Source organism: Trichosurus vulpecula, chromosome 5, assembly GCF_011100635.1.
Source record: "Trichosurus vulpecula isolate mTriVul1 chromosome 5, mTriVul1.pri, whole genome shotgun sequence".
Taxonomy (NCBI): Eukaryota; Metazoa; Chordata; class Mammalia; order Diprotodontia; family Phalangeridae; genus Trichosurus; species Trichosurus vulpecula.
Genome location: NC_050577.1, coordinates 149,876,019 through 149,902,941, shown reverse-complemented (window position 1 = coordinate 149,902,941; position 26,923 = coordinate 149,876,019). Strand labels below are relative to the sequence as shown.

At 34.3% G+C, this 26,923-nt stretch overlaps 1 protein-coding gene across 1 annotated transcript in view; it reads right to left on the bottom strand.

Moving 5' to 3' along the window:
- Window positions 1-26,923, bottom strand: part of ORC5 (origin recognition complex subunit 5) — a 94,870-nt gene that overhangs the window by 30,474 nt on the left and 37,473 nt on the right. The window contains exons 11-12 of the mRNA XM_036758580.1: window positions 17,603-17,650; window positions 14,356-14,466 (exon numbers count right to left, since the gene is read on the bottom strand). Of these exons, the coding sequence (XP_036614475.1) occupies window positions 14,356-14,466; window positions 17,603-17,650 (159 nt within the window). The remainder of the gene's footprint in view (window positions 1-14,355; window positions 14,467-17,602; window positions 17,651-26,923) is intronic.

The following is a 26,923-nucleotide window of genomic DNA, read 5'->3' as shown; positions in this document are numbered from 1 at the left end:
TTAATAAATAAACAACATTTTCTTCCTGATAGAGAACTGATCATAAGCTAACCTTCCGCAGGAAGGAGTGGAGGAAAGGGTTAGGAGTAGAAGAAAGGCATAAGAGAAAGAAAAGACAAATTCCTGAGTTAGATACTAAAGAACTCAAGTAATTTCTAGAGCTCAAAATTCCACTGACCAGCTCATTAACTGCTTGTTAAAATTCACTAACTGACTATTTTGGGACCTGGGCAGAAAGAGCAAGGTATTTTGTCCACAACCACCTGCTTCTCAAGTCAAAGCCATTATCTACAAACATCCAAATCATGCAATCTCCTGAAATTTATAGGATCCTGGTGCTAAAAGGAGGCAGATATCTGGAGGTCCTGCCTAGTCCATCCTGCTATAAGATCCTTGACAAATAGTCATCAAACCTCCACTAGGAACACATACAATGAAGTGGAACCCACTACCTTACGCTATGTAGGGCTTCTTAAACTTTTTCCACTCCAGACCCCTTTTTGAGTTTGTTGGCATTGCATGCCCTGAGGGCACATGCAGTGCAAACTACACATGCTTTGTTTTCAGAACCAAGGCTATGGTGAAGTTGCACAATGCAACTTGGGCAAGTGCTGCCAGAAATACCTTGGATTCATTACAAGTTTGATTTTTTTTTATTAATTTTTGATCGCTGTACATTCAGAAACCTTTTACTGTTGCCAAATTTTTCTAGAGCTCATATGTGGTCATGACCCACAGTTTAAGAAGCCCTATGCTATAGTATATTTCACTTTTGGATCTTCCTCTTCAACAAGAAATACTTTCCTTCTATTGAGCCAATATTTGGCCCTCTGTAATCCCCCTCCCTCCATTGGTCCTAATTCTTCATTTTGGGGACAATCAGAATAAATCTCATTATTTCTTCGTATGACAAGCCTTCAAATACTGGAAGACCACAGACATGTCCCCCTTCTCCAAGTCTTCTCCTCTTCCAGCTAAACTTTCACAAGAATTCAAGTTCTTGTCACACCCTTGTTGCCTTGCTCTTGATGTACTTTGTCTTTTCAAGGTATCTGCTAAAATGTGGGCAACCAAACACAGGACTTAAGATCTAATCAAATGAAATACTTAACCAAGCTCATGGAACCTTTTTTGTTCTTAACACCATACTTCTATTGATGAAATCTAAGGCCATAATAGGGAAAATATAACAGCAGACAGAAGGCTGGCCTTAAAGTCCTAGATTCAAATTTTGCTCCTTACACATGTCAGATGTGTGACCATGGGCAAGATATAGAATCCTCACTTTACAACAATTCATTAAGACTATATAGTTGCAGTATGGGTCCCCTAAACTGATGAAATCATAGGTTGGGATTAGTCCTTCTTGCTCCTCTCCCCACAGAACTACATTAAGCTTTTTTGCATACTCAGCAACATTACTGATCCATGTTTTGCTTGTACACTTTCACTAAATGGTTGTTTCAGTCAGTATGGTGTAATGAAAAGAGTGACTGATAGACTTGGAGTCATGAGCTCTTTATCTGAATTCTGGTACTGATATTTATGTGCCATGTGATCATAAGCAAGTCACTTAACTGCTGAGCCTGTTTCCTCATCTGTGAAATAAAGAGAATATTTATATTACCTACTTCACTGTTTTGTTGAAAGGAAAACACTTTTGAAACCCCAAAGCATGTTAAAGCTACTACAACTATTTTAATAATATCTCCCCATTCCTTTTTTTTTTGAAGGGGGGAAAACAGGGCAATTGGGGTTAAGTGACTTGCCCAAGGTCACACAGCCAGTAAGTGTGTCAAGTGTCTGAGGCAGGATTTGAACTCAGGTCCTCCTGACTCCAGGGCAGATGCTCTACTCACTGCGCCACCTAGCTGCCCCTATATTTCCCCATTCCATACTAGTTCAGTGAATTATTTTGAACCCAGCTGTAAACATTTATTCTTCTTAAAATTTTTAATTAAAACTTTATTTTTATTGTGAATTTAATCACCAAGCATTAGCATTTCAGTATACAGAACAAAAAAGGAATTGTATATGAAACTATAAGCTTTTGTTATGACTTTTTTAGGAGTACAGTAAATTTAAAATGGTGAAGACAGAAGTGCTCTGTTTATATCCTCTTCTGAACTTCATTTTACATTTTTTTGTACATTCCCTATTAAATTTCAATACATTACATTCATTATAATTTCAAGTCCTAATTGTTTCTCAAAGAGATACTAAAGTAATCTAGCACTGTTGGGATATAAAGTACTATAAATAAGCTATCTGAAACTTTCTAGATCACTAAATTCATTTACGTAGCAAAACTTGTTTTCAAAATCTGGGAAAGTTATCTTTCTAAAATAAAATGTATTCTATATTTTCCTGCATTCTTAAGGCTTCTGAATCTTATCCATGGCCATAATACAGATTCTTTTAGTCACACTTTTACTTTGGTTACTGACTTTCCAATGTATATTATTTAATCATTTAAACAGTTTAATGTTTAAGGTTATATTTATTGTAATAGCTTCCATTACATTTTTGCATTTAAATACCTGTAGAATCCATCACCATTTTACTAATCTTATTTTAAAACTCTTTCTTATGTTTTCAAGACAAAATGTGCCAAGTAAAACAAAATTTACTAGCACTGAAAACATTTCCCATAAAGTTATGAATAGATATTTATATATGTGAACAATATATTTGGTATATTTATTAGAAACAATCCTAGGCTTTGAGAGTGGCAGCTATAAAATACTGCCTAAGGGAAAGAATAGTTACTGACAGAGTATTGTTACAGTGAAGCTGAAAGCATAATTTATGTAACTTTTTTTCATCCCTAAGGCATTACCTTACACGTCACCTTTGAGTTATGGGTCCATTTTCTAGACTCAAGCAAGAAAGAACTCTGGAAAAAGCCTTGATGTACTATCATAATCACAAAGAGAAAGTTGCTATACCTGAAGGATCTTAACATCAAATTTAGAAAAGGTTATAAAAATGAGTACAAATATTCTTTAAAACAAAACACAAAACCTTTTATCTAGCTAATGGGATAAAGTATATGGTGATGCTAAATGATCTGTCCTAATAGTTGACATCAGCATTCCAAGTATTCCTTAAAATAGTGCTATCATTTAGGGAGACAGGTCAATCCCTTGTACTCTTATTCATAAAACATTCTAAAATGATCTAAAAAAATCCTGGAAATAGGCACTTGAGATAGGACTGTAGGATTGTTTTAGTGGTAGCACAGTAATATACGACAAAACTAGGTGTAGTTAAGAGATCTGGGAATTTAATTTACTGCACTATTGGAGACAGAGCACTGTTTTGGTGATGTTCTTTACGTACTGAAGAGATTGTATGTATCTCTATCAAGTAGCACTCATTCCTATCTACTCATCAGTGAAGAAAGTATCAAATAAATTTCCTTTTATGTTTTTTTTTTAAATGGAACCCTCTAATAATCTCAGTTATGGTGAAGGGGCGAAAATGATAAAGTGACTGGAAAGTAGCATAGCCTTCTGAGATTTATATATTTAACAGAGTCAAGTTTTTCGTTAGGTATTTGGAGACACAGAAATATTGTGTGTGTGTGTACGTGAATATATTTTGATTCTGGGTCCTAACAGAAGTCTAAAGATTCACAAAGAAAGAGCAATGATAACCATACCATTTTAAAGCGACATTACATATTACGGGATTGGTTTTGGGGAAAAGCTTCCTTCACGTTGAAGACATAACTCAAATTCAATAAACATATTAATATAACATTTAGATACAAATCAGTTCACATGAGCATAACATACCATGTATTATATTGGTAAGAACTTAACAGTTTACCCAACTTTTGATATGTCTCACTTGTTACAACAATCCTGTTTGGGATTATAATTTTTGACAATTTCTTTTTATTTCATGAAATTCAGTTGCCTTTTGCATGAACAAAGAATTGAGCCACAAAAAAATACAACGTGCAATTAATTTTTTAAAAAATGTAGCAATAATTGCCCTTCTCCTGCTCTAGACCTATGACTTCAGTGGCGCAGAGAAAATGCTGTGTGGAAAATCCTTCTACTGATACAAATCAGCAACTCATCCATCAGACACAGTCCTCAAAAGTTGCCTGGACACTGAGAAGTTAAGTGACTTGCCTAGATCACAGAGATAAGTATCAGAAGCAGGCCTTTTATTCAGGTCCTTCCTGACTCTAACATTAGTCTTCTATCCACTATTCCACATTGCCTAAGTTGCGTGATTTTGATGACAAAGATTTATTTCTCTTAAATTATTACTTAAATAAACAAATTAAAAGATTAAAACCAAAACACTTTATGAATAGAATGTTGCATATAATTGTCAGTTCTTTTGTTGATCTCTTTTCCTTAACCGTTTTTCTTTCTTCCAAGGAAGAATTTAATGAGGCAGGGTATACCAGGAAATAATTGTGGCACTAAAATCAAACAGTCTCAATACAACCTAAAAAGAGAGAAGAGCCTCTCAGTTTACACAATGTGCCATGCACTGTGCCAACTGCTTTACAATTATTATCTTCTTTGATCATCACAACAACCCTGTGAGGGTACTATTATTACCCCCATATTACAGATGAGGAAACTGAGGAGATCTGAGGTCAAATGACTTGCTCAGGAACACATATCTAATAAGTGTCTGAAGCTGGATGTGAACTCAAGTCTTCCTGACTACAGGCCCCGCACTTTGTCTACTGCACTAAAAGATCAGGAAGGAGTAACCAGAAGGAAAAAAGTAACAAATCAATTTCAACAACAGATCAAGAATTAAAGCAGAATCTAACACAAGACATGAAATTATACAATAAAAACTAAAATGAAGGATCTGGTGTTCATGAAGAAAGATCAAATATCTGGAATGAAAGGTGGATCATCATTCAAAACAGCAAAAGACAAACTGTTATCGAAAGTCAACAATGTAGAGCCAGACTGGAAAATATGAATGAAGAAATAAAATCAAAAGGAAGTAAAATTTTCTGGAAGCCAAATCTGAAACGGTAGAACATGTAGCAAAACAAGATAAAAGGCAACTCAATGGAAAAAAAAAGCATAAAAAGACTACATATGGAACTATAAAATCAAGGTTGGAATGATCAAAGAATCTCTAGATTACCCAAAAACTTGAGTAAAAAGAATAGCCATTATTTGTCAAGAAATACCTCAAGAAATTTTCTCAGGTCTAATAAAAACAAGAGACAAACAACAAATCAACAGAATTTACAGGACACCTTCAAAGAAATGTCAGATCAAATCGCCTTGACACACTGCGATTAAATTCTTGAAATTTACCAAAAAAGGAAAATTTATAAGGGTGTATAGATTATACTCATAATAATTTTATATCTAGGGCATAATATAAGAAAAAGCAGGATTCTAAAAATGATTTCTAAAGTATACCATGTCTTTATGTTCACATAACTGACTGAAAGATGTAGAAAATACAAGATGTTATGCTGCTTGTTTTTTAAATATAAAAATGCATATGATCACAGAGAGCAAAATACTGCCCTAACAGGTCTCTTTCAACAAAGAATCATCCTTGCAGACATCAAATTATGTGAAATTCTATATATACATATACACACATGGAGTATGTACACATGTGCAATGTATGGAATATGCATGATGAGTTGCTGATTTGTATGAATGGAAGAATTTCCCACGTAGGAATTGCTCCGTAACACTGAAATCATAGGAATATGTATACAATCTTACATAATTTATGCAGATGTATGCACATATGTATAGAGGTCTATGTACAATATATATTACGTTAAGATTCCATGTCCATACACCTATATATACACATATAGTACATATGTGCATGTGTATATACAAAAATAAAATGTCACCTTGTTTGCTGGTTCTCAGATTATTACCAGCAGGTGAAGAATTAAACCAACATATGTACTTGGTAAAGGTGTGTACTCATTGTCATGGAAGAGACATAGTGAAGAGGTATTTTCTATAGATGGTGACATTTTCCTGACAGTCCAATCTACAGATAACATTAATCTGGTCACATCAGGTCAAAAAAAGAATCTCCTGGATAAAATATATAACCATTCAAAAAAATATGGCCTGACCATTCATACAGGGAAACCTAAAAGGATGAAGAATACCTATTGTCTAGATAGAGACATACAAATGGATGGACATCATAAGGACCTTGCCCACCAGTGTGTGCGCATACACACACACACACACACACACACACACACACACCCCAGATGTTTCAAATAGACATTAATCTGAATCTAGTGCTGAACAGGAGGAAGAAAATGAGTTGGACTTCGGGAAGTTAAAAAAGATTCTTTTAATGACCACAAATTTCTTCCTGAAACAAAAATCCATCTTTTTAAAACCAAAACTGTTCAGTATTTTATAGAGCTATAAGTTCTAGATTACCAGTCTTCAAAGAACTAAAAATAAAGATCTCATAGGACATTGGAAGGGGACATCCTACATGTGACCAGGCTAAAGCACATTATGAACAAGGAGCTACTCTGGAGAACTAGAATAAAAGACATCATCGATGAAATACATAATTGAAAAGATGGGCTCATCCTGTGGTGAAAACAAGGGAAAACAAGCACAGATTGTGTGTTCATCTATTATTTTCACTTTGCAAAAAGAAAGCAAGGAAAGTCCTCAGAAAATTGGGTAGCAAACTTATAGGGAGAAATGGATAAATACTGCATAGAATAGACAGGTGCAAGTGTTTTTTTAACCGCATAATTGAAGGGAATACATAATGGCTGACTGTTTACAAGCAAGTAGGAAAAAAAACTCCATCACTTTTAGTGGTACTTATCCTGTTGCATTTTCACAAGATTAGTCACTCTCCAAACCCCTTATATGGAAAAATACAAAACATTACTTACAGAAACTGGGAAAATTTATCTTTTGCAGAAAATAACTTTGAAAAATAATTGACATCCAAAATGTTATCATATAGATATAAATGTGTAAAAGAATTATGATGCAACATGGAAGTAGTGGAAGGACACGAAAAGGCAGATCTCAATGGCAAATACAAGCATGAACAAGAATCAAATTTTTAAAATTCTCAAAATTTTTAATAACCAAGTAAATGCAAATAAAACTGAGATTCCACCTAATAGCCATCAAATTGTTAAAATGATATAAAACAAAATTCAGTGCTTACGTGGCTATGATAAAATAGGCAAACTGTTTCACTACTGTTACAATTGTGAATTTGTATAACCTTTTTAGAACCCAATACAGAATTAATTACATAATAAATAAGGAAACTGTGCGTATTCTTTTATATCTAATGGCTAATTTCCAAGGAGGTTAATGAAAGTGGGGGAAAAGCCTACATCCAAAAAAAAAAAAAAAAATAATTCTAGCAGCACTACTTATATGCACAAAAAACAGAAACAAACTAGGTGCCCATTAGTTCGGGGGAATGGTTGAACAAATATGGTATATAAATTCAAAGAACTATAAATGAACCCAAAAATATTGTTCTTTGTTCCTAATTTCATCAGACTACAAATGTTTCTTTTCTAAATATCAAAAATAAAAAATGAAAAGTGATTATTTTATTTTATTAATTCTGTGGTAGTTAGGCCACAACTGATTTTTCTATAGATTTAGTGTTAATTTCTACCTCTGAACTGTTAAGAATGCATCGCAAGGTTATATAAAATAATATTGCATTGTTGGGAAAAAATAGTATTTATTATTCATGGAAGCAATTCAAAAGGACTGAAATAATAGTTTAATCTGGGATTTAAACTAATATCTACCTAACATAGATATATTCAAAATGTTAATTTAGGTACAGAAAAGCATTAATAAAAAATGTATTTTTGTTAACCTAAATACACAATAAACTATCATTTCAAAGCATTCATTTTCCATGATGGAAAAAAACAAACCCTGCAGATCAAGTAAATCTGGAGTATTGATTCATAAAATCACATATTTTAAATGATTTTTAAAAGTATTACATAAAACACTGATATTATTGTAATGGCTCAAAATTAACTAATTAAAAAGTACTATGCTCGTATTTAAGTCACTAAAATTTATGCTTTCCATAATACTGCTTACCATACTACATGGCTGTGATATTTAGAGTATTTTAAGTAGGGACTAAATATGTCAGGAAATGAAAGAAATATAACCAACATTTCTTCTTAAAGTGTTAATTATTCAATATGCTACCTATCAAATGATACCAAAAGGATCAAGAAAAATTATTCACCATTCCCTATATATCTGAATGTATTCTGCATATAACACGCATTTATAAATATATACTTTAAATTCTTCAAGAATAATATGCCTCCTCTAGAAATGACATAATTTTCCCCTCAAAACTGCTTCTCATAATTTTCTTCAGAAGCCTGACTTACCATAATTAAAAAATTAAAACTCTAAGAAGTTCTCTTCCCCCCATGAAAACTTTAAGTCAGAATAATACCCGTTAGTCCTAAAACACAAACTGACCTTTTTTCCTTCAGTAATAACCGTCCTTTAATTATAAACAGTTTACAGTTGGAGAGGAAACAGAAATTTTAAGTAAATTTACAAGAACATTTAAAATCATAAAAGAACTGCCAATATCCTTGTGGACATTACATTGAAATTGAAAAAATATAATGGTCTACTTCAAGACTACTCTGAAAAAATCCAACTGATACTAATTCCTTTAAAAAAAAAATCATATAACTAAAATCATGCCAGTAAAAATAAAAACAAAAGAGACAAACTTTATAAGGTAATATGGTAAATGGCACTTAGGAGATATTTAATTTATACAGTATATAGTTTATGGATAGAGAAGAAAAGGAAAAGAAGAAAAACAACTCCAATAATTACAGTTTTGTCAATTATTAGGGAAAATAATGAGGAGACATACATTCATTTTTACTTAAATTTTTAAAAAATTAGCAGTGTTAATAATTGTTGATTATGAGGTGAATCCTTTAATCGTAGCTCAAAGATACAAGTGTTTTTTTTTAAATTAAGAGGTTTAATAAATGTAAAAATTAACAAGAAATCAAAATCTCTTCTCATTACTTGCTGAAGAAACTTTAAAAACAGAGAATTTCTATGTGAATTTCATAGAGAAAGTTTTTAAAAATTCAGGGTATATGTCAAATTGCTTGCCTTCAATGAGGGGGGAGGGAAGGAAGGAAGAAAAGGAAAGAATTTAGAACTCAAAATTTGAAAAAAAAATGTTAAAATTATTTTTACATGTAATTGGGGAAAAAATAAAATATTAAATTTGAGACACAGAAGGCAAAGAAATTAAAGGGAATATTGAAACCTGAAAAAAAATTCAGGATGAAGAATGTAAAATAAACCGTAAAAGCAGTTAATTCACTAAATTATAAAGCCTTAATTATGTTATATGTTAAACACATCATTAAAAGGCAGATTTAAAGCCAATTAAAATTTCTTTTTTAATACTCTTCACTCTTTTCTGAAGGCAAATTGATTTTTTTTACATATTTTTGGGAACTGGAGAAACACAGGGCATTGCTGCTGTAAGCCTAAAAAAAAGTTATATAATGTATTTTATGGTAGAGAATACATTAAATATCAATGAAAAAACAGTCTCCAGTTTTTGTTTTGTGCATAAAACTTTTTTTGCATAGGAAATGAATATTATGAAAGATCATTTATATCAATATCAATGTTCCTTCCTTGGACAAACCATATTTTCTAAACAAAATATGGTATTTTTCTAAATACAATAGGTTGTGTGAACAAGGATTAAAAACTAAGAACATGAGGAACGTTTTCAACATTTACTGTGACAATGCCGCCATCTAGTGTACATACAGTTAAATTATTATTTTTAAACTTATTAAGTATTCTCTTCAAAGAAAGGCAGCCATGAGTAACGGATAATGAGCTGGCCTAGGAACCAGGACTACCTGGGTTCAAGTCATGCCACTGACACATATTTGCTATACCATCCTGGGAAAACTACTTAATCTTACAGGGCCTGAGGCAACTTCCTACGATGACAAGTTTCAAGTTCTGACCTACAAAGGGAGATTGAATTCTTGACCAGGAAAACAGGAGTATCTCCTGTGAAATCACAGGTGCATTCTCTATCCCAAATGAGTATTCAAGGGATTAGGAAGTGTACATAGACTAAGTATACTCACTCTGCTAATTAAGCCACACAATGTAAGTCTAAGCTAAGAAAACCTTTAAAGCACTCTCAAATGATTTCTGAATTTGTTTCAGAATTTCTGACTTATTTAAGTTTTCTATTTTTTCCTTAAGGTCTCCTTTCACATTGGAAAGCAGATAGGCACATGCCAATCACTCTCAGGCCTTGTACTACTACAACTGTGACAACTATGAGGACCACCATGACAGGGATGAGAATTACAGGGAAGATGGAATTCCAGGTATGAGATCTAGCTTGGCTGGATCATGGAATATGGGAAGGGGAGTAATATATAAGTCTTGACAGACTGAATGGGGTCCGGATGTGAAGGATTTTAAGAGCCAAACAGACAAATTCATATTTTATTCTACAGGCAAGAGGTAATCCCTGAAGTTTCCTGAATAGGGGAATAACATGGTTAAATCTGCGCTTTGGTAGCCATGTAAAGCATGAACTGGAGTGGAGAGAGCTGAGACAGCAAAACCAATCAAGAGGCTACTGTAACAGTGCTGAGTCCTAACCAAGGTGGTGGTAGTGTGAGTAGGAAGGTCTGATGTGATAATGTTGCGGAGGCAGAATTGGCAAGATTTGGCCCCTAATTGGACGTATGAAGAAAAAGAGATTGTTATTGTTATGGTTCAGCCTTCTTTCTCAAAGGGTACCAGTGACATTCTAAGGGTGATGACTTGACTCGTTTGTGAACTGGATTTAAGTGAAGCAGAGCAAGAGAGACAGAGAAACTAAGGAAAATACTATGGCTCCAAATCTGGTAGAATGGAAGAACAGTGGCATCTTAGACAGAAATAGCCTTCATCCCACCAAAATCTGGACACAGTACCTGGCAAAAAGTAGCACTTAATAAATGCTTATTGACTGACTGACTGAAAACAAAATGTCCCAGGGACTTCCAGTATGAAATGACCAATGGGCAACTGGAGATGAAAGACCAATGGTCAGGGAAGAGTCTAGGGCTCTCTCTTTTTTTCCTGGCACAATAAATATTTGCTTATTTATCTAAATGTCCTGTCGGTCCTGTTACTTAGGAAAAACAAAAATGTGTGGATTTATTTCATTGATACTAGATCTAGCAAGTAGTGACAAATGCTATCATGAAGTATTTATTAAAATATTTTGCCTCTAAATACTTTTAAACTTCATATATACCTTCAAAAATTCATTTGTGTGTACTTTCTTAGACTTTCAGACTAACAAACTTGGTCATTACTGAAACTATTTCCTAAAAAACTTCATTGGAAAAAATACCCTTAATTTTAAAATACAACTGATCTGCTATATTATTTGACTTACTAAAAGATCTTTAAGGACACTTCCAATTTTAAATCTGACTATAAAAATCCCATTCCAGAAGACTATAGACAAATGCTGTGAGAAGCAAATACTTCAGAACTACTGCTATATTTTACTTCTGAGAACTCCAATAAAGTAGTTCTTTGGAAACCAAACAAAGCAGTTTTCATACTGCTTACAGGTAAAATTTCAATCTCTTAGTTTAGCATTCAAGGACCTTTTCAAGTTGATCTCTACCTACCCCTCTATCTTCAACCCTCATAAACTCTCTATCCCAAATAAGCTGACCTATTCATAATGCTCATCAACCTATTACTTTCTTGACTTTTTCTGTGCCTTTGCTCAGTTCCACCACATCCCCAAATGCCTCCCTTGCTGTAATTCATTGCCTTTTAGCCCATTTACCTCAAGGTTGACTCTCTTTGTTCCAATCTGGAACTCTTTTCTCTCAAATTTCAACTGTGAAATTGAGATTTATTTATTTATAGCCTTTTTAAAGTATCTTTTCTCCCCAAGTAGTTCCTTGAGGGCAGAAACCATGTATCTTACTTCCAATATACTAGAGCTCCCAGACTAATTTCTTGTACAGTACTCTTTTGACATCACAGCATCAGCTTATATTTTAAGCTAGGAAGGAGCTCTGTGGTCATCTAGTACAACAGTACTTCTTAAACTGTGGGTTGTGACCCACGTTTCAGAAGTGCTGAAGAGATTTCAAGTGGAAAAAGTTTAAGAAGCCCTGAGTCCAATTCCCTCATTTTAGAGATAACAATAAATTGAAGCCTACTACCTGGGTGACCTCTTTGCTAACAGTCACACAGGTAGTAAGTGGCAGGGGTAGAATTCAAATCCAGGTTGTCTGAATCCAAATCCATCATGATGTTATCTGCTGTAGGTTCTGGGAGCGCATATTTGCTTTTTTAATACTGGCCTAGGAAAGTAAATTCTGATAAAGAGAAACCCAAAACCTGCAACACCTTCCAAAATTGAACACAGTTTTAAAAATAATTAAAAATTATTATATAAAAATTTAAAAATTATCTCCACCCTTTGTGTTCAAGCATACTCATGTATGTATGTATGTTTGGATAGTGTAGATGATTCAAGAAATGGCTGTATTACCTTTCTTCAAAAGCAGAAAACCTCACATATTATCATCTAATTTTACCTTTACTGTAAGCCCGTGAAAGAAAGGTCCTAAGGTACATGAAAACATAATAAATTCACTCTGTCACATAACAGAACGTGAGAGACAATATGTGCATATCAGAAAGAGCTTCTTCATCAGGACACTTAGTTTTGAATTCTGATTCCCAACACTTAACTAGCTACATGATCACAAAGAACTTAATCTCTGAGGCTTTCACATCCATCTTTTAGTTCTAGCATATTAATTAAAATCTTCTATTTATGAAATTCTTATCCCAATAACATAAATGAAATGAAATTTCTGATCGGAAGTTTCCCTTCAGTGAGAGCTAAAAAGTATTTTTCTGGAACTCATTTGCAAAAGTGACCAGCCAATATTAAAATTCCTCCCTAAAATGTAGGTCATTTAAAAAAATTATATATCCTCACTTGTTAAGGCATGTATATTCTTTATTTTTATAGAACTGCTGCCACCTAGTGAATTATTTTTGAAACAGACACTAGCTAAAAAATTTGATAATGGCTGACTTCCTAATACCAACTGCCATGAGGCAAAACAATGAATAACAGGTCTCTGTAAATACTAGAGAAATACAAAGATTCATTTTCCTCAAATAATGTTACAGAAAAAATAACTTCCTTGCCTTAAGTCGTTCCTCATTGCAGTCCATCCTCCAGTCTGCTATAAAAGTGATCCTCCTGAAATATAGGTCTGAGCAAGCTAAATAAATATCTGTAAAATGAGGACTAGATGGTCTCTGAATTACAGATCTATGCTTTCCAAGTCCAGCTCTATGAGCTTATAATTACTGATCTTAAATATAGGCATTATTTCTGATGGGCATTATTATTTGTGACCTTAATTATTTAAATTTTTTAAATAAGTCAAATTTTATCACATAAAAATGGAAACATAATCAAGTTAAAGCCTTTAACAAATACAAATTTGGCTTAAAGGTTAACAATTAGCCAGATTCTCTATGTTCACAATTTTTCTCTGAACATCATTATCTTTTCCTGAATTTTGAATTCTTTACTTAACTCTGTAATACTGACAGGAAAGAACAGCGATCTTATTTTTCCAATAATATTAATAAAAACCAAACCACATTTTCTTCAACAATAGAAATATCTAACAGTAAGAAATATCTAACTATACAAGAATACTTCTATGATTTTCTCAAAACAAAAACAAAAAAACTCCCAATGGATATTTTCTTTGCACTACAATAAAAGATGCTCATAAATTTGTATCTCCTCTTGCATGTGCTCCCCTGCCTAGGTTCAACTCCACAAAATAAGACACCCTCTGGTGTCTGTTGCCTCCCTCTGATACTTCCTGCCTCCTTTTGTGTGTTGTCTTTAGCTTTTAGACTGCAAGTTACTTGATGGCAGGGTCTGTCTCTTTTTTTTTTATTATTAATTTTATCTCCAGCACTTAGCACAGTTCCTGGCACACAGTAGGCACTTAAATATTTACTGGATTGGATAAATTAGAATACCCCATCCCCCCACAAAGAGTCGAGATCTAAAACTTTAAAAACTAGTGACAAATTGTTCATTTTTTAAACACACACATAAAACACTTTCTTCATTCACATTAATCAACACCATACTTTTTTTAAAGTGTGATTTTTATCAGATATTGTGTAACACTTTGGGGAGCTCCTAAGAGATGATGGAAAAATAAGATAATATAAAATCTATACTCACCTGGGAGAAGATATTTGCAGTTGGAGCAACTCTGCTGTCCACAATACTGTATAATATTGCTAACAACCTGTCCAGAGGAAATGGCTTTGGTCCAAGAAGATGATTGCTAGTCTGTAAGAAAGAGATCAATTAAATAGATTTTTCCTAGGAGCTGAGCATCCTTATTTATTGCACTGCAAAACACTAAAGGCAATAAGTATATTTACACTTTACATAGTGACAGAAGGAAAACCCTGAAAACTATTCAACCTAAAACTCTAACAAATATGACAGGGGACTGTGAGTCAAACTTTGCAAGACAACTCTACATGGTTAAGATTTCTTAAAAAATGTTTTCATTTAACACTTTGTGAATTTCCTTCCATTCCCTCTTTCAATACTGGCGTACTGACAGGGAAACAAATTATTTTTCCTCACTATTCTTAAAATTCAATTATGATAAATATCAGGGATTATCATTTCATTCTCAGATATCAGTTAACAGCTTAGGGATGGCTCACCTAAAGTAAATTATAATGAATATTTTATGATCTGCGTAGAAGACACTGTCTGAAAACATGGTGATGGCAGATTCGCAAAAATCTTGAGCTAAGGCTTAGAAAACTGTTTGTATTTATTTACAAGTAAAATGACATACAAATTTGATCATATGCCACTTTGAGAAAAAGATTAATCTAAAATGCACTATGATCAGTGTTCAATGAGCTTTTATCCAATAATAATTAGAAAGTAATTTAATGTATAAAAATTGTTATTTTTAGAAAGTAAGGTAAGAAGTAACTCACTACAGTAGAAAGATTTGGAGTAGGAGGACCTGGATTTAAATCTTCCCTCAAACTGACTACAGGGAAAGGCATTTCCCTTCTCCAAATCTGTTTCTTTAATTTAAAAAATGAATCAACCAGATTTAGATGATCCCTAAAGTTATCGTTCAGTCATGTCCAAATCTCTGTGACCCCATTTGGGGTTTTCTTAGCAAAGATATTGGAACGGTTTGCCATTTTCTTCTTCAGCTCATTTTATATATAAGGAAACTAAGGCAAACAGGGTTAAGTGACTTGCCCAGGGTCACATAGCTAGTGTCTGAGGCCACATTTGAACTCAGGAAGATAGATTCTCCTGACTTCGGGCCCAGCACTTTATCCACTGTGTCACCTAGCTTCCCTGATTTCTAAAGTTACTTCTTGATAAAAGCTTCATTACTGTATAGAGGTAATCCGGTTTTCCTCAAAGCTCTATTCCAGGATATAAGCTCTGACTGATTCTAGTAACCTGAAAAGGCTTTGAGTACTCATTTTCTGATCTTCATCAGCAGCCATGGATTCAATTATCATTTCTATGCTGATGATTCTCAAATATACTTACTTAGTCCTAACCTCTCTGCTAACCTCCAGTCTTGTATCTCCAATTGCCTCTTAGACATCTTAAATTTAACACATCCCAAAATAAACTCATCACCTTTCCCCCAAAATCCTTCTGTCTTCCTAACTTCCCTATTCCAGTTGAAGGTATCACCATCCTCCCAGTGTCTGAGGCACACAACCTAGGTATCATCTTCAACCCCTCACCCTCCATATCTACTCTGTTGCCAAGGCCTGTTGATTTTACCTTTGCAACATTTCTGGAATACAGCCCCTTGTAACCTCTATTAACCTAATTATTGCAATAACCTGTTATCCCTGCCATAGGTCTCTTCCCATTCCAGTCTACCCTCCATTCAGCTGACAAAATAATGTTCCTAAAGCATAAGTCTAACCATGTCACTCCCCACTCCCATCCTTAATAAACTCCAGTGGCTCCCTATCACCTGAAGCAAAGAGAAAATCCTGTTTAGCATTCAGTCTTGCATAACTTGGCCCCTCTCCTTACTTTTCCAGTCTTCTTGTACCTTACACCCCTTTGTACCCTTACATGCTGCTCTCCTGTGACTGTGGCCTCCTTGCCTCCCACCAGATCCTCTATCTCCTCACTCCTGACATTGTCACTGGCCTTCACCTCAGTCTGCAATGTTCTTTCTCACCTCCACCACCAGGCTTCCTTGGATTCTTTGAAATTCCAGCTAAAATGCCACCTTCTACAAGAAGCTCTTCCTGATCCCCCTTAATTCCAGTGTCTTCTCTCTGTTGACTGTCCCCAATTTATCCTATGTATGTCATATATACATAGTTGTTTGCATGTTGACTCCCCCATTAGACTGTGAGCTCCTTGAGCTCAGGCCATCCACAAAATGTGATAGTACATCAAGTTTAGAGCTTGCAATGATCTGATCTGGCAAATGGGGGAATGAACCTGGAAGTCATAACTCAGAGACAATAACTCTGCATTTGGAGACATTGGGTGCTTTGAAGTTAGTAAAAACCCTCAAAATATTTATATTTTGTTGACAGCTGTATTTTTTGAGGGAACAAGGAGAAAGCAGTAGGACAAATAATCATACTTTGAAGAATTTTTGTCATATACTTTTCTATTCAGAATTTTTATTTTTAGCTTTCTTGAATATTATTAATTTAAATTATTTCTGGTAGAGTTCAATTGTAAAAAAAACCCTCATATTTTTCTATTCATTTAAATGTGAATTTAAAAGGCTTTGTACATTCAGAAATGTGATTAGATTTTATGTAGAGAGCCAAACTTTGACATAAAACAGACTTCTAATGTTAAAATGAAAATATAAATGTCTTTTGTTTTTCTTTATACCTGATACTTTGACCATCAGCTGTATGTCCTATAAATGAAAAATAGTTTCACTTTTTACTCCCAACCCCCTCCATTTGAGGTACAAGAGTAATTTAGATTAGATTCTGTGATGTTGTGGGACAATCCAAGAGAACAGGAAGAGAGCTGGGTACAACCCCTCGGGGTACCATTCAAACCTTCCATAAAATTAAAGTTTAATGAATTGCTGTGGCCAAAAAAAGTTCTATGTAAACAACTTACCGGTGAAGAACCTTCCTGTACTTAACTAGAATGGTCCTGATACAAAAGATTTACAATCTATATGGGACCATAAACAAAGTATTCCAGCTTGGAAGCACCTGACAGAATCAGAACTCTTCTGGTAAAGTCTTTAAGAACTCACAATCACTTACATCCCAAAAGGAGGCAGGATAGTAATGTTTTAGAAAACTTTCTAGGCCCATCACTTCAGTAAAATACATAACCTTAATTATTAATGATGTCTCCATTTTCTAACAAGAAATAACACATGGCAAGATTTTTCTTATGAAAATAATGAAAATGGAAATACCTTTTCATGTTTTTTCATAAAACTAGCTTTCTTGATTTTTCCATGATGCTGAAAATTAATTAAAAAGAACTGAAAAAAGGATCAATGATCAATCAACCAACAAACATTTAAGTACTTATTACGTACTAGGCACTGGGGACACAAATACAAAAAATGTAATGAATCTATTATATATGTGCATGCATAGAATAAATATAAATAAAGATAAAATACTTAAATATAAGGTAATTTGAGAGAAAAGCAGGGATGTGCTAGAGCCACCTCAAACCATCTAACTGTTAAATTTTCAGTGTGAGCAATTACACCTTAGAAATCAGCAAATGACACAAATCACAGCTTGATTTATTGTTTTGTTAGTTGCTTGGACTTAAGTGATAAAGAGAAAATTTTAGTAATGTGAATTGAACTTAAAAGTGTGCCTGAGCATTTTTTTCCAGTCAGGCAAACATTTACCAGCACAACCCTGGAGGAAGGACACTAGCAGTTAAAGGGAAGAGGAAAGGTTTTATGTGGAAGGTGGTATTTGAGCTGAGCCTTGAAGGATGGGAGGGATTCTGGAAAGTAGAGCTAAGGCAGGAGTGAATTCCTGCCATAGTGGAAAACTGCTGAAAGGTAGTGATGGGAGATAGTAGAGGAGTTTAATAAAGAGAAAGCCACTTTGGACAGATCTCAGGGTGTGAGAAAGGGAATAATGTACAGTGAGGACAGAAAGATGATTAAAAGGAAACACACAAGTTGGGTAATTGCAAAAGAGTTCAACATGAAAAGAACAAAGTTTCATTGATTTAAACTCTTAAATGCTAAGTTGTGTTATTTGTATCATTCACAGTATCCTCTTATAGTTTTATGTGTTTACTTTATTCCTATAATTCAATATATCAGAAGATCTGTGATTTGATCAGTATAGGTATTATCTCCTTTGATGCAAGAGCACAACTCTACTTAATGACCAGCCTTTTGGTGAAAAGCCTTTTCCAACTTTGTGTCAGTCAGTCAATAAATATTTATTAAATATCTGCTGGAACTTGGAAAAGGTTGAAATTTGTTTTTATATTATCTATGAGCAAAGAATTCTCTAAATAATAGTACAGGGGGCCTTGTTAACTTTAAAAGAAATATTTTTTAAATACTTAAAGCAAAGTTTCTATGAAAATTTGGATGGATGCTGCTAATTTCAAATTAATCTCATCTAGTTCTTGATACAAATCAAAGAACTCTTACTTATAAGTATTTTGTCAGTAGTTAGTTGTCCAACTTGAATAACTGCGTATGCTAAATGGCTTTCCCCCCCATCTTAAAACATTTCTCAGATGACAACATCCATCAAAAACTTAAATATTCCAAAACCATAGGTATTCAGAGTTGAAAAGGATGTCAAAGGCCATTTGGCCCAATCTTGCCCTCTACATTTCTAACAAATGATCAAATCTGACAATCTATACCACTCCTGGTGACTCATATGGGAACATTTCTGTTAGCCTCAGTTTCCTCATGTGAAAAAAAGAGTTGAACTAGATAGCCTCTAATGTCCCTTCTAATTCCAGATCTATGAGCCTATTGGGGGTGGGGAGGTGACACTGCTGGAAATAACCTGTCAAGCTTTGGTAATGATGATGACATCTTGGGTTGCAGTGGAAATACGCATTGCTGTGTGATCCTTTGGTGTTTCAGACTCCATTTTGTAATTCTGACTTGTAATGCATTTTTAATTTTCTGTGGAAATTTGGCAGGCTAGTTGAACCCCTACAACTAGGTCTCTCCTGGCTATGTATCCTGATAAGTCATTATCTCCTACCTTGTTTCTTGGCATAGGATAATCACTGTCAAGATGATCCAAGAACATTGGGTAATCCCTTCACCTACCCTGCACCCAGATGGTCAGGGGGAACATCCTTGAAGGGCTCTATAAAAACAACACTTAAATCCCAAGTCACTGCGGCAATCACTGCCAGTCTCTTGACTGCATTGTTGTCTTCCACCCTAGGCTGATGTCCAGAGATCTGTTCTTCCATTCCAGAGGTATTTCTTAATTGCCTTAGTGCCCTGTCCTCTAGGGTATTCCCATTCTCTCTCCTTCCCTTCTCCTTCCTTCTAGTTATACAACTTGCAACAGTCAACTGAACCAGTTAGAAGGGAAAGAGGCTGAGCATGAAACATTGACCAAAGCTGAGACTAAGTTTTCTCACAGCTTTATCCCCACAGATGAGGTACGACAGGAAGTCTCACCTGCCACCCTCTATTTTCTCCAGAAAAAGCAAGGTCACTGAACTTTGTGCTTCAACAGTGAGAAGCTCTTCCCCTTAGGTCCAGAAGTCACTGACTAAAACTGGGTCTAGGACTCTCAGCAGCCATACCTTCAGGGGCACCATGGGCCTTCACTGAAAAGAGTTAGGGCCTTGAGTATGAACCCAGTGGCTCAGTGATTAGAACTCCTACCTTCCCCTTATGTCCAAATGCTGCTGACCAGGGCTGGAACTAGGAGCCATACTTTTTTGGGAAGGATTTCCTGCCTTCACCAAAAACAAAACAAAACAAAACAAAACAAAAAAAAAAAACCAAGGGCTAGGGGTCTGAACCTTTGTTTTAGTGATGGAATTCCCTTCTTATTTTGTCCCTTAGATCCATAGCCTTTGACCATGGCTAGGAATAGGACTTGGATCTAATGCCACTGCCCCAGTGGAAGGGAGTTCCTCCCCTACTGTGATCAAGGAAAGGCTTGTATTCTTAAAACTACATGCACAAAAACCTGAAGACCTTGGCAGGAGGGAGGGAAATGGTGATATCTTTTTCTCTTTCTGCTGTTTGTTGAAAATGAGAGCTTTGGGGGAAAAAAAAAAAAGAAATTAAGGGAATAACTGGTTAAGAAGATTGTACCTGTGAAGAGGATTTTGACTTCTGTACCACAGCCTAAACAAAGAAACGAAGGAGTAAAAATACTGGGGAGTGGTAAAATATATATTTGCCTTAGAATAATAAAACAAGTTTATATTATTCAAATGACCTCTTCATATTTGAAGATCTTCTTTCTACTTGCATGCAACATATAATGTCATTGAAATTATTAATTTAACCAGGAGGCCTCTTGGGAATTTGAAGCATTGGTTTTTTCTCCCCACCACTGACATGTGGACTCTTTCAATAAATCCTTCACTGCATGTATTCAGAAGCTCTCAAAAATTTTCTTCTATTTTCTTTCCTGCATTATGACATTCAAGTTTTTTGACTGATCATGCACATATTATCATCAAACTCATTTACTTTGGCCTCTATAGAATTCATGTGTTCTTTAACATTGTTGCCTTTTCCTTTTCTTCTTCTAAATTTCTTCTATTTTAGTATTTTTGTTAATCTCTTTCACTTTAGATTCTCCAACATGGATTCAATTTGTTTTCCACTATGTGTTTACTTTTGCTTTCAGAGTTACAACTTCTGACTTTATTCATTCCTTATTTTAATAAGTTTTATTATCTTTGAAACTATTCTTGAGTTTCTTGTTCTTCCATGCTCTCTAGGGCATCTTTAGGAGTCTACTTTCCATCGGGCATACTAGTTCCATTTTTCTTCTTTCTTTTTCTTTGTATTCTCTTTGAGGTTCTACTCATTCTTCCTTCTGCTTTCAAGATCTTCTCTGCTGATTTACCTTTTTGAGTTCTGGATTTCTATTGAGTCTTTATTCTTTATATCTCTGATGGTTTTGCGTTCCCAAAAAATTCCCCTGTCACTTATTTTTTGGCCCCTCTGCCTTGTTGGTAAGTAGACTACTGTAGCTGGGCTATAAGGCTCTTTTAAGACTTCTAATATTGAGGGATAGGATTCATCAACCCAGGTCCTTCACAGCTCTCCAATATATCCAAATAGGAATTATGTGCCAGATGTGGAATGATTACAACTAAATCCCCAGAAAACAAAAGTAGGTTTTTTTTTTTTTTTTAATAAAAATTAACAGCAGAGAACTCTTAATCCTTCCCAATTCCCTTACCCCTACCAGTAGTGGGACAAATTCAAGCACACTCAGATTTGTATAGAACATGGCTCTAGGAGAAGGGCTCTGCTATTGCAATGACTGAACAATCACCCACACCAACTATATTCTGCAAGCAGTGGCAGATGCTGATTATGGCTGCTGGAGTGGACAGATACATGTAGCCTGAGGGAAAGGAGGCTGAAACTCAGCTGAAGACAGTTCTTTCCCATAGAGGTTATTCAGGCCAGGGATCCAGTTTGCAGAATCCTATATCCTGTCCTGTGGACTCATTTTCTATTATAGTAGCAATATGATTATTTAAAAAATATTTCTTATTTATCTTCTTTTTAAAAGCACAGTTTATTCTAACTCCAGCTCTTCATTCCTCTTATGCTTTTCTGTTTGTTTTTGTTAAGGCTTTTAGTTGATCTTGTGATTTTTATCAGGCTCAATTATCATTTAATTTACAATATTTTAATTCATTAATTTAATTGATGCATCACTGATCCATCTGAGTATTTCTCCAGAAGTCTTATGTTGTTTTTCCATATGTGAAGCTCCAGGTACTTTAGTTATTTTGTTGCTCCTTAGGAGAGTTTTTTATTATCACTATTTTGTTTTGTTCTTTATCTATTTCAGTTAATTTTTATTTATGTAGTTTTTAAATACTATTTTTCCTCACTGGTATTTCTATTGTTTTTGATTGGGATGCAAAAAGCCTGATTCTTTTTTAAATCTCTTATTTCATCATCTCAACTTGGAAGCCCTATTTTTTCCCCCACTGAGGATTTAACAACCCCTACCAAAATCCTACTCAAGTACTTTATGGTATGGATGTCACCTTGGTTTCTTCTAGAAAAAGCCAACAGGATGAAGGCATTAAAAGGCCCTACAAAGTCAGAACTCCAACACTCTAAGGAACTAGTGATCTCATTGTTATATTGTTTTTTCTTCTAATGAAGCAAATGACAACCAATCCATGCCTGCTTAATTTCTGCTATTCTTGCCAATATTCTTCCATAAACTCAACACTTGAAGTCCATCCAGGGTGCTGAAAACTTTCTCACCATTTAACTGCATAAGGACTCCAAAAAAACACACAGGCTATCCAATGGTTATCTATTATTTTTTCAACATGACCAGCGCATCTTCTTTTTTGCTCATGCAATAATTAGTTAATGACACCCTTTATTCAAGTTCTCATTTTTAACTTCTTTGCAAGCAATTGCAGCATACTCAGATCTCCATTTAGCTACCACTTCTATATTTTAGTTTCCTTTACAGTGAGAATATTAAGACTAAAATGATCCCATTCAATCAGTAATATCTCTATTCGTTGGTCATTGGGCAAGTATCTCATATTAGGGTGCCAAATGCTAAGTTAAAGTTCATAACTGGTTTAAAAATTATGAAATCCCTAGCATCTTCTGCTTCTTTTTTCCACTACTGTGATATGTCACCTTAGCAGCTGAAGGAGATTCACCAATAGCAACTTCTGTAAACTTCATGGGTTGTACTGGCAAAAAAATTACCAGTGTCCAGCCTACTGCTGAAGATATATATATATTCATTCAAAAATAGATATGTAACCATTTGTCATTCAATGGCCAGTCTAGTTTGGAAGAGCTCATTACCAAAAGGTCTGTTTTCTGCTTAATTTTTGGTTCTAACAGCTCATGTAGATCTTCAAGTAAGGCATGAATAGTTCGTGATCTGCATCAGAAAAGAAAGTACCCACCATGATGAATTAGTAGCTCTTTTTTAAGTTTGCAGTATACCCCTAAAAAATAATCCTAATATGGCTTTGCAGGTTAAGCATTTCCCCTCATCTCCACAAAAACTGGCTTACTGATTTATACTTTTAAAGCAATTTTGAAAATGTAACTACAAATATTAAATGAATGTGTGTTTATAAACAAAAGTTTGAGTTCATAAAAGACCAACCAGGAAGTTGTGTTTTGTGAGGTGTACAGGAGAACTAATTCAACAAAGGATAAATTTTAAAGTATATTTAAAACCTATTTACATACAGTAACCACTTCAGTAAACCCTATTCATGTTGTTGTTCTGAAGTTCACTAAAAACTTTAATTGTATGTGAAGTTGAAATATGAAAGATGTTATTCCTTAAATTATTTTCACAGAGCTCTTAACTGAATAAGTTGATTTAAAAGAATAAAACCAACAACGTTCTGAACTGATTTCAAGAAGCAAAATTAGAAACTAGGGAAATCAGTGATTATATTAAGGTCATTCATCATAAATGTTATAATAATGAAATTATTTTAGGGCATGGATTGTAACACAGTAAATAGGCTATGTATATTACTTGTAATTATACTGTTATAAAGGTTACAATAATCAAATTATTATTAGTGCATGGATGCTACCCTGAATATCTATTACTTGTAATTTTGCTGCTTATTCAAGTAATCTTTCCTTTAAAAAGCTGAATAAGAATACATCTAATAGCATTTACAAATAGTGATAATTATTACTATTACAAGCAGTGAGTATTATATTGTAAATGATTTTATGACTAGACAAAAGGAACTTCACAAAACAAAATTATGTCTATTAACTGCTCTCCTGCAAACTGGGATGCCAAAAAGATACTTTCAAATAATAGGCTTCTATTTTAAAGGTGTAAATAGCTAAATAAATGGAAGACAAATGGCGCTGCAACAAAAATACTATATTTTTATATTTAGGAAAACATACTGGAAATTAGCCAAACTCCACGTTAATACTATTATTTGCTAAGACAATAAAATACTAAATTTAACAAATTTTATTACTACACTCAAGACTGATGTTTCAAAATCCAGCATACACTGGATATTTTGATAAAACAAGGAAAAGCAGTTTTCAGTTAAATTTAAAACAATCCAGAATATATCCAAGGCTCACTATGTACTGAATAGCAAGGGGGATACTAAAGAAATCTGGCACAATCTCTGGCTTCAAAGAGTTTAATATACAGAATCTAACTGGAAATCTTTAAATAAATCAAAAAAACAACTGGATAACAATAAGTAACAAGACAATAAATACTATGGGAGATTACAGTAAGAAGACTGAACAAGAACCCTAAAATTCCCTTCAGTTCAAAAATTCTCCAGGGCTCACTTAAGGAGAACACTGAAGAGAAGGTAGGACTTGGCTAGAGAGATAACAATCCATTCATGAAGAACATCATAGCAAAGTTACTTTGATGAAAATCAGTATGACAGATCAGGGATGATAAGGAGACCAATCTGACCAAGTACATTAGAAATCATTAAGAGATAAAATTGAAAAGGTATTTTTTCCCTGTATTTTACACACACATATAAAGGAATTATAGGATTATGAAAAGAGGATGGGCTACTCATTTGCTTGTAGGAAATCCTCTGATCTATTGTGATCTACTCTCAGAACATCAATTTTAAATTCAATTATATTTGTTCTATTTTATTTATATAGAGTTGTTTTTTAAGGAGACAGTTTGCCACATCCTAGTTTCCATCTCTTAAGAGTCCCTCTGTGTGATCGTGTGTTCTATAGCATTTGAGTCTCGTGACTTGTATATGAGAGACCATTCAGTTATATGCATTGTTCTGATGCTAGGGTGATAGGGGAGAAGGGGAGGGAGAGGAAGGTAAGGGGAGAGAGAAGGTAGGGAAGAAAGGAAGGAGACAAATAGCCAGAATAATAATCCACTGGTAATTTTGAAATGTTGGGGAAATGTCAAAGCCCTGAAACATATGCGATAGACCCCTTGTGGTGAAATGTTGTGAGGATATGGGAAAAAGCCACACAGAAGGGGTTCTGTTCTGTATCAATGGAGGGAACTACTGAATTGATAAGATCACAAATACATTTAAGGTTTCATAAGCTTAAAATTAATTATATTTGTTCAGCTGTGCTGTATAAATGACCCTTTGCATATTTACAAAGTGGTCTGGTTTTGCTTCCTCATTTAGCAAAAAAACATATTTGGCATTCACACATTAAAAAAAAAAAACAACACTTACCCAATACTCTTGCCAATTTTATTCACTGCTACTGTCTCTCAGTTGCAAAACATTGCAATACGGAGGACCAAAGATAAGTACAATACAAAGCAACGAATGATCTAAAGTACAAATATCTGTATTGATAAACACTCTCAAAAACATGCCTCTTCTCAGGCTCCAATTCATTCCTGGCTAACAGCTTAGAAGCCAGATCAAGGATGGAAAAAGAATAAATAGTTACAAGCAGATTAGCAAAAGGAGAATATGACCCTCAACCTTTTAAGAGAAAGCTGACATGACAATACTGAAATTGGAGAAAACTTAACTTTCCTATATTCCTTTAACAATATAGACCTTTATTAAGTGTCTAGCATCTATCTAAAGCACTATGCTGAGAGAAATACAAAGTTTAGATAAGATAACATTTCTGGCCCTTCTAGAGCATATACTCTAGTAAAATGTCATCAATATAGATAATTTTGAATGAAAGCATTTCCTCTAGTTTCCATGAGAATATTTTATTTCATTTATTCATTCAAGAAATATTAGTGTACAGTGTACACTGGTTTATGACAGAGAGAGCATAGTGTAGTGACAAATTAGGAGAGATCTAGATCAAAATCCTGCCTTAGGACTTTTTAGCTATGTGACCAAAGACAAGTTACTTAGCATATCAGGGACTCAGTTTCCTCATCTATAAAATGGGGATGATATACTTAGAATTCCTAATTCATAGCACTGTGAGAATGAGATAATGTAATGCACTATGTGAACTTTAAAATGCTATATAAATTTCAGCTAGTATTACCAACTTTACTCGATGGAATCTGAGATCTTATGTAGTTGGACGTCTCATCCAATGATGCAAAGTGCTTATCTTGCCTATCTTGCACAACTCTTGTCCGTGTCCTCTAATAATTTCTATATAATTTCATCCTAACACTGAACAGATAGCAATAGAGAACCTGGACTGTCATTCCATAATTCCTAGAACCCATCTTTTTTGTTCAAAAATTTCCATTGTGAATGAACAAAAGATGAGCATTGTTATTCGAAGGCCCTTCTCTTTTATAAGAACTCAGAATAAGAATAAACTCCTGAAATTCAAGACATTATTTTCATCTTTTGACTACTCCTACTAATACTTTCTGGTAAGTAAATTAATAGCAAGGGGTTATGTCTGTAAACTTAAAATTTTCGTTTTATGATTAGCAGGTTCATATACTTGGAATTGGTAGGGGCCTCAGAAGTCACCCAGCTCAACTGCATTTGACAGTTAAAGAAATAGAGAGTGGGGGGTCAAGGGCAAAGAAGGGGGTAAGCCTTTTCCAAGGTCAAAGAGGGAGAGAATAGTTGGGAA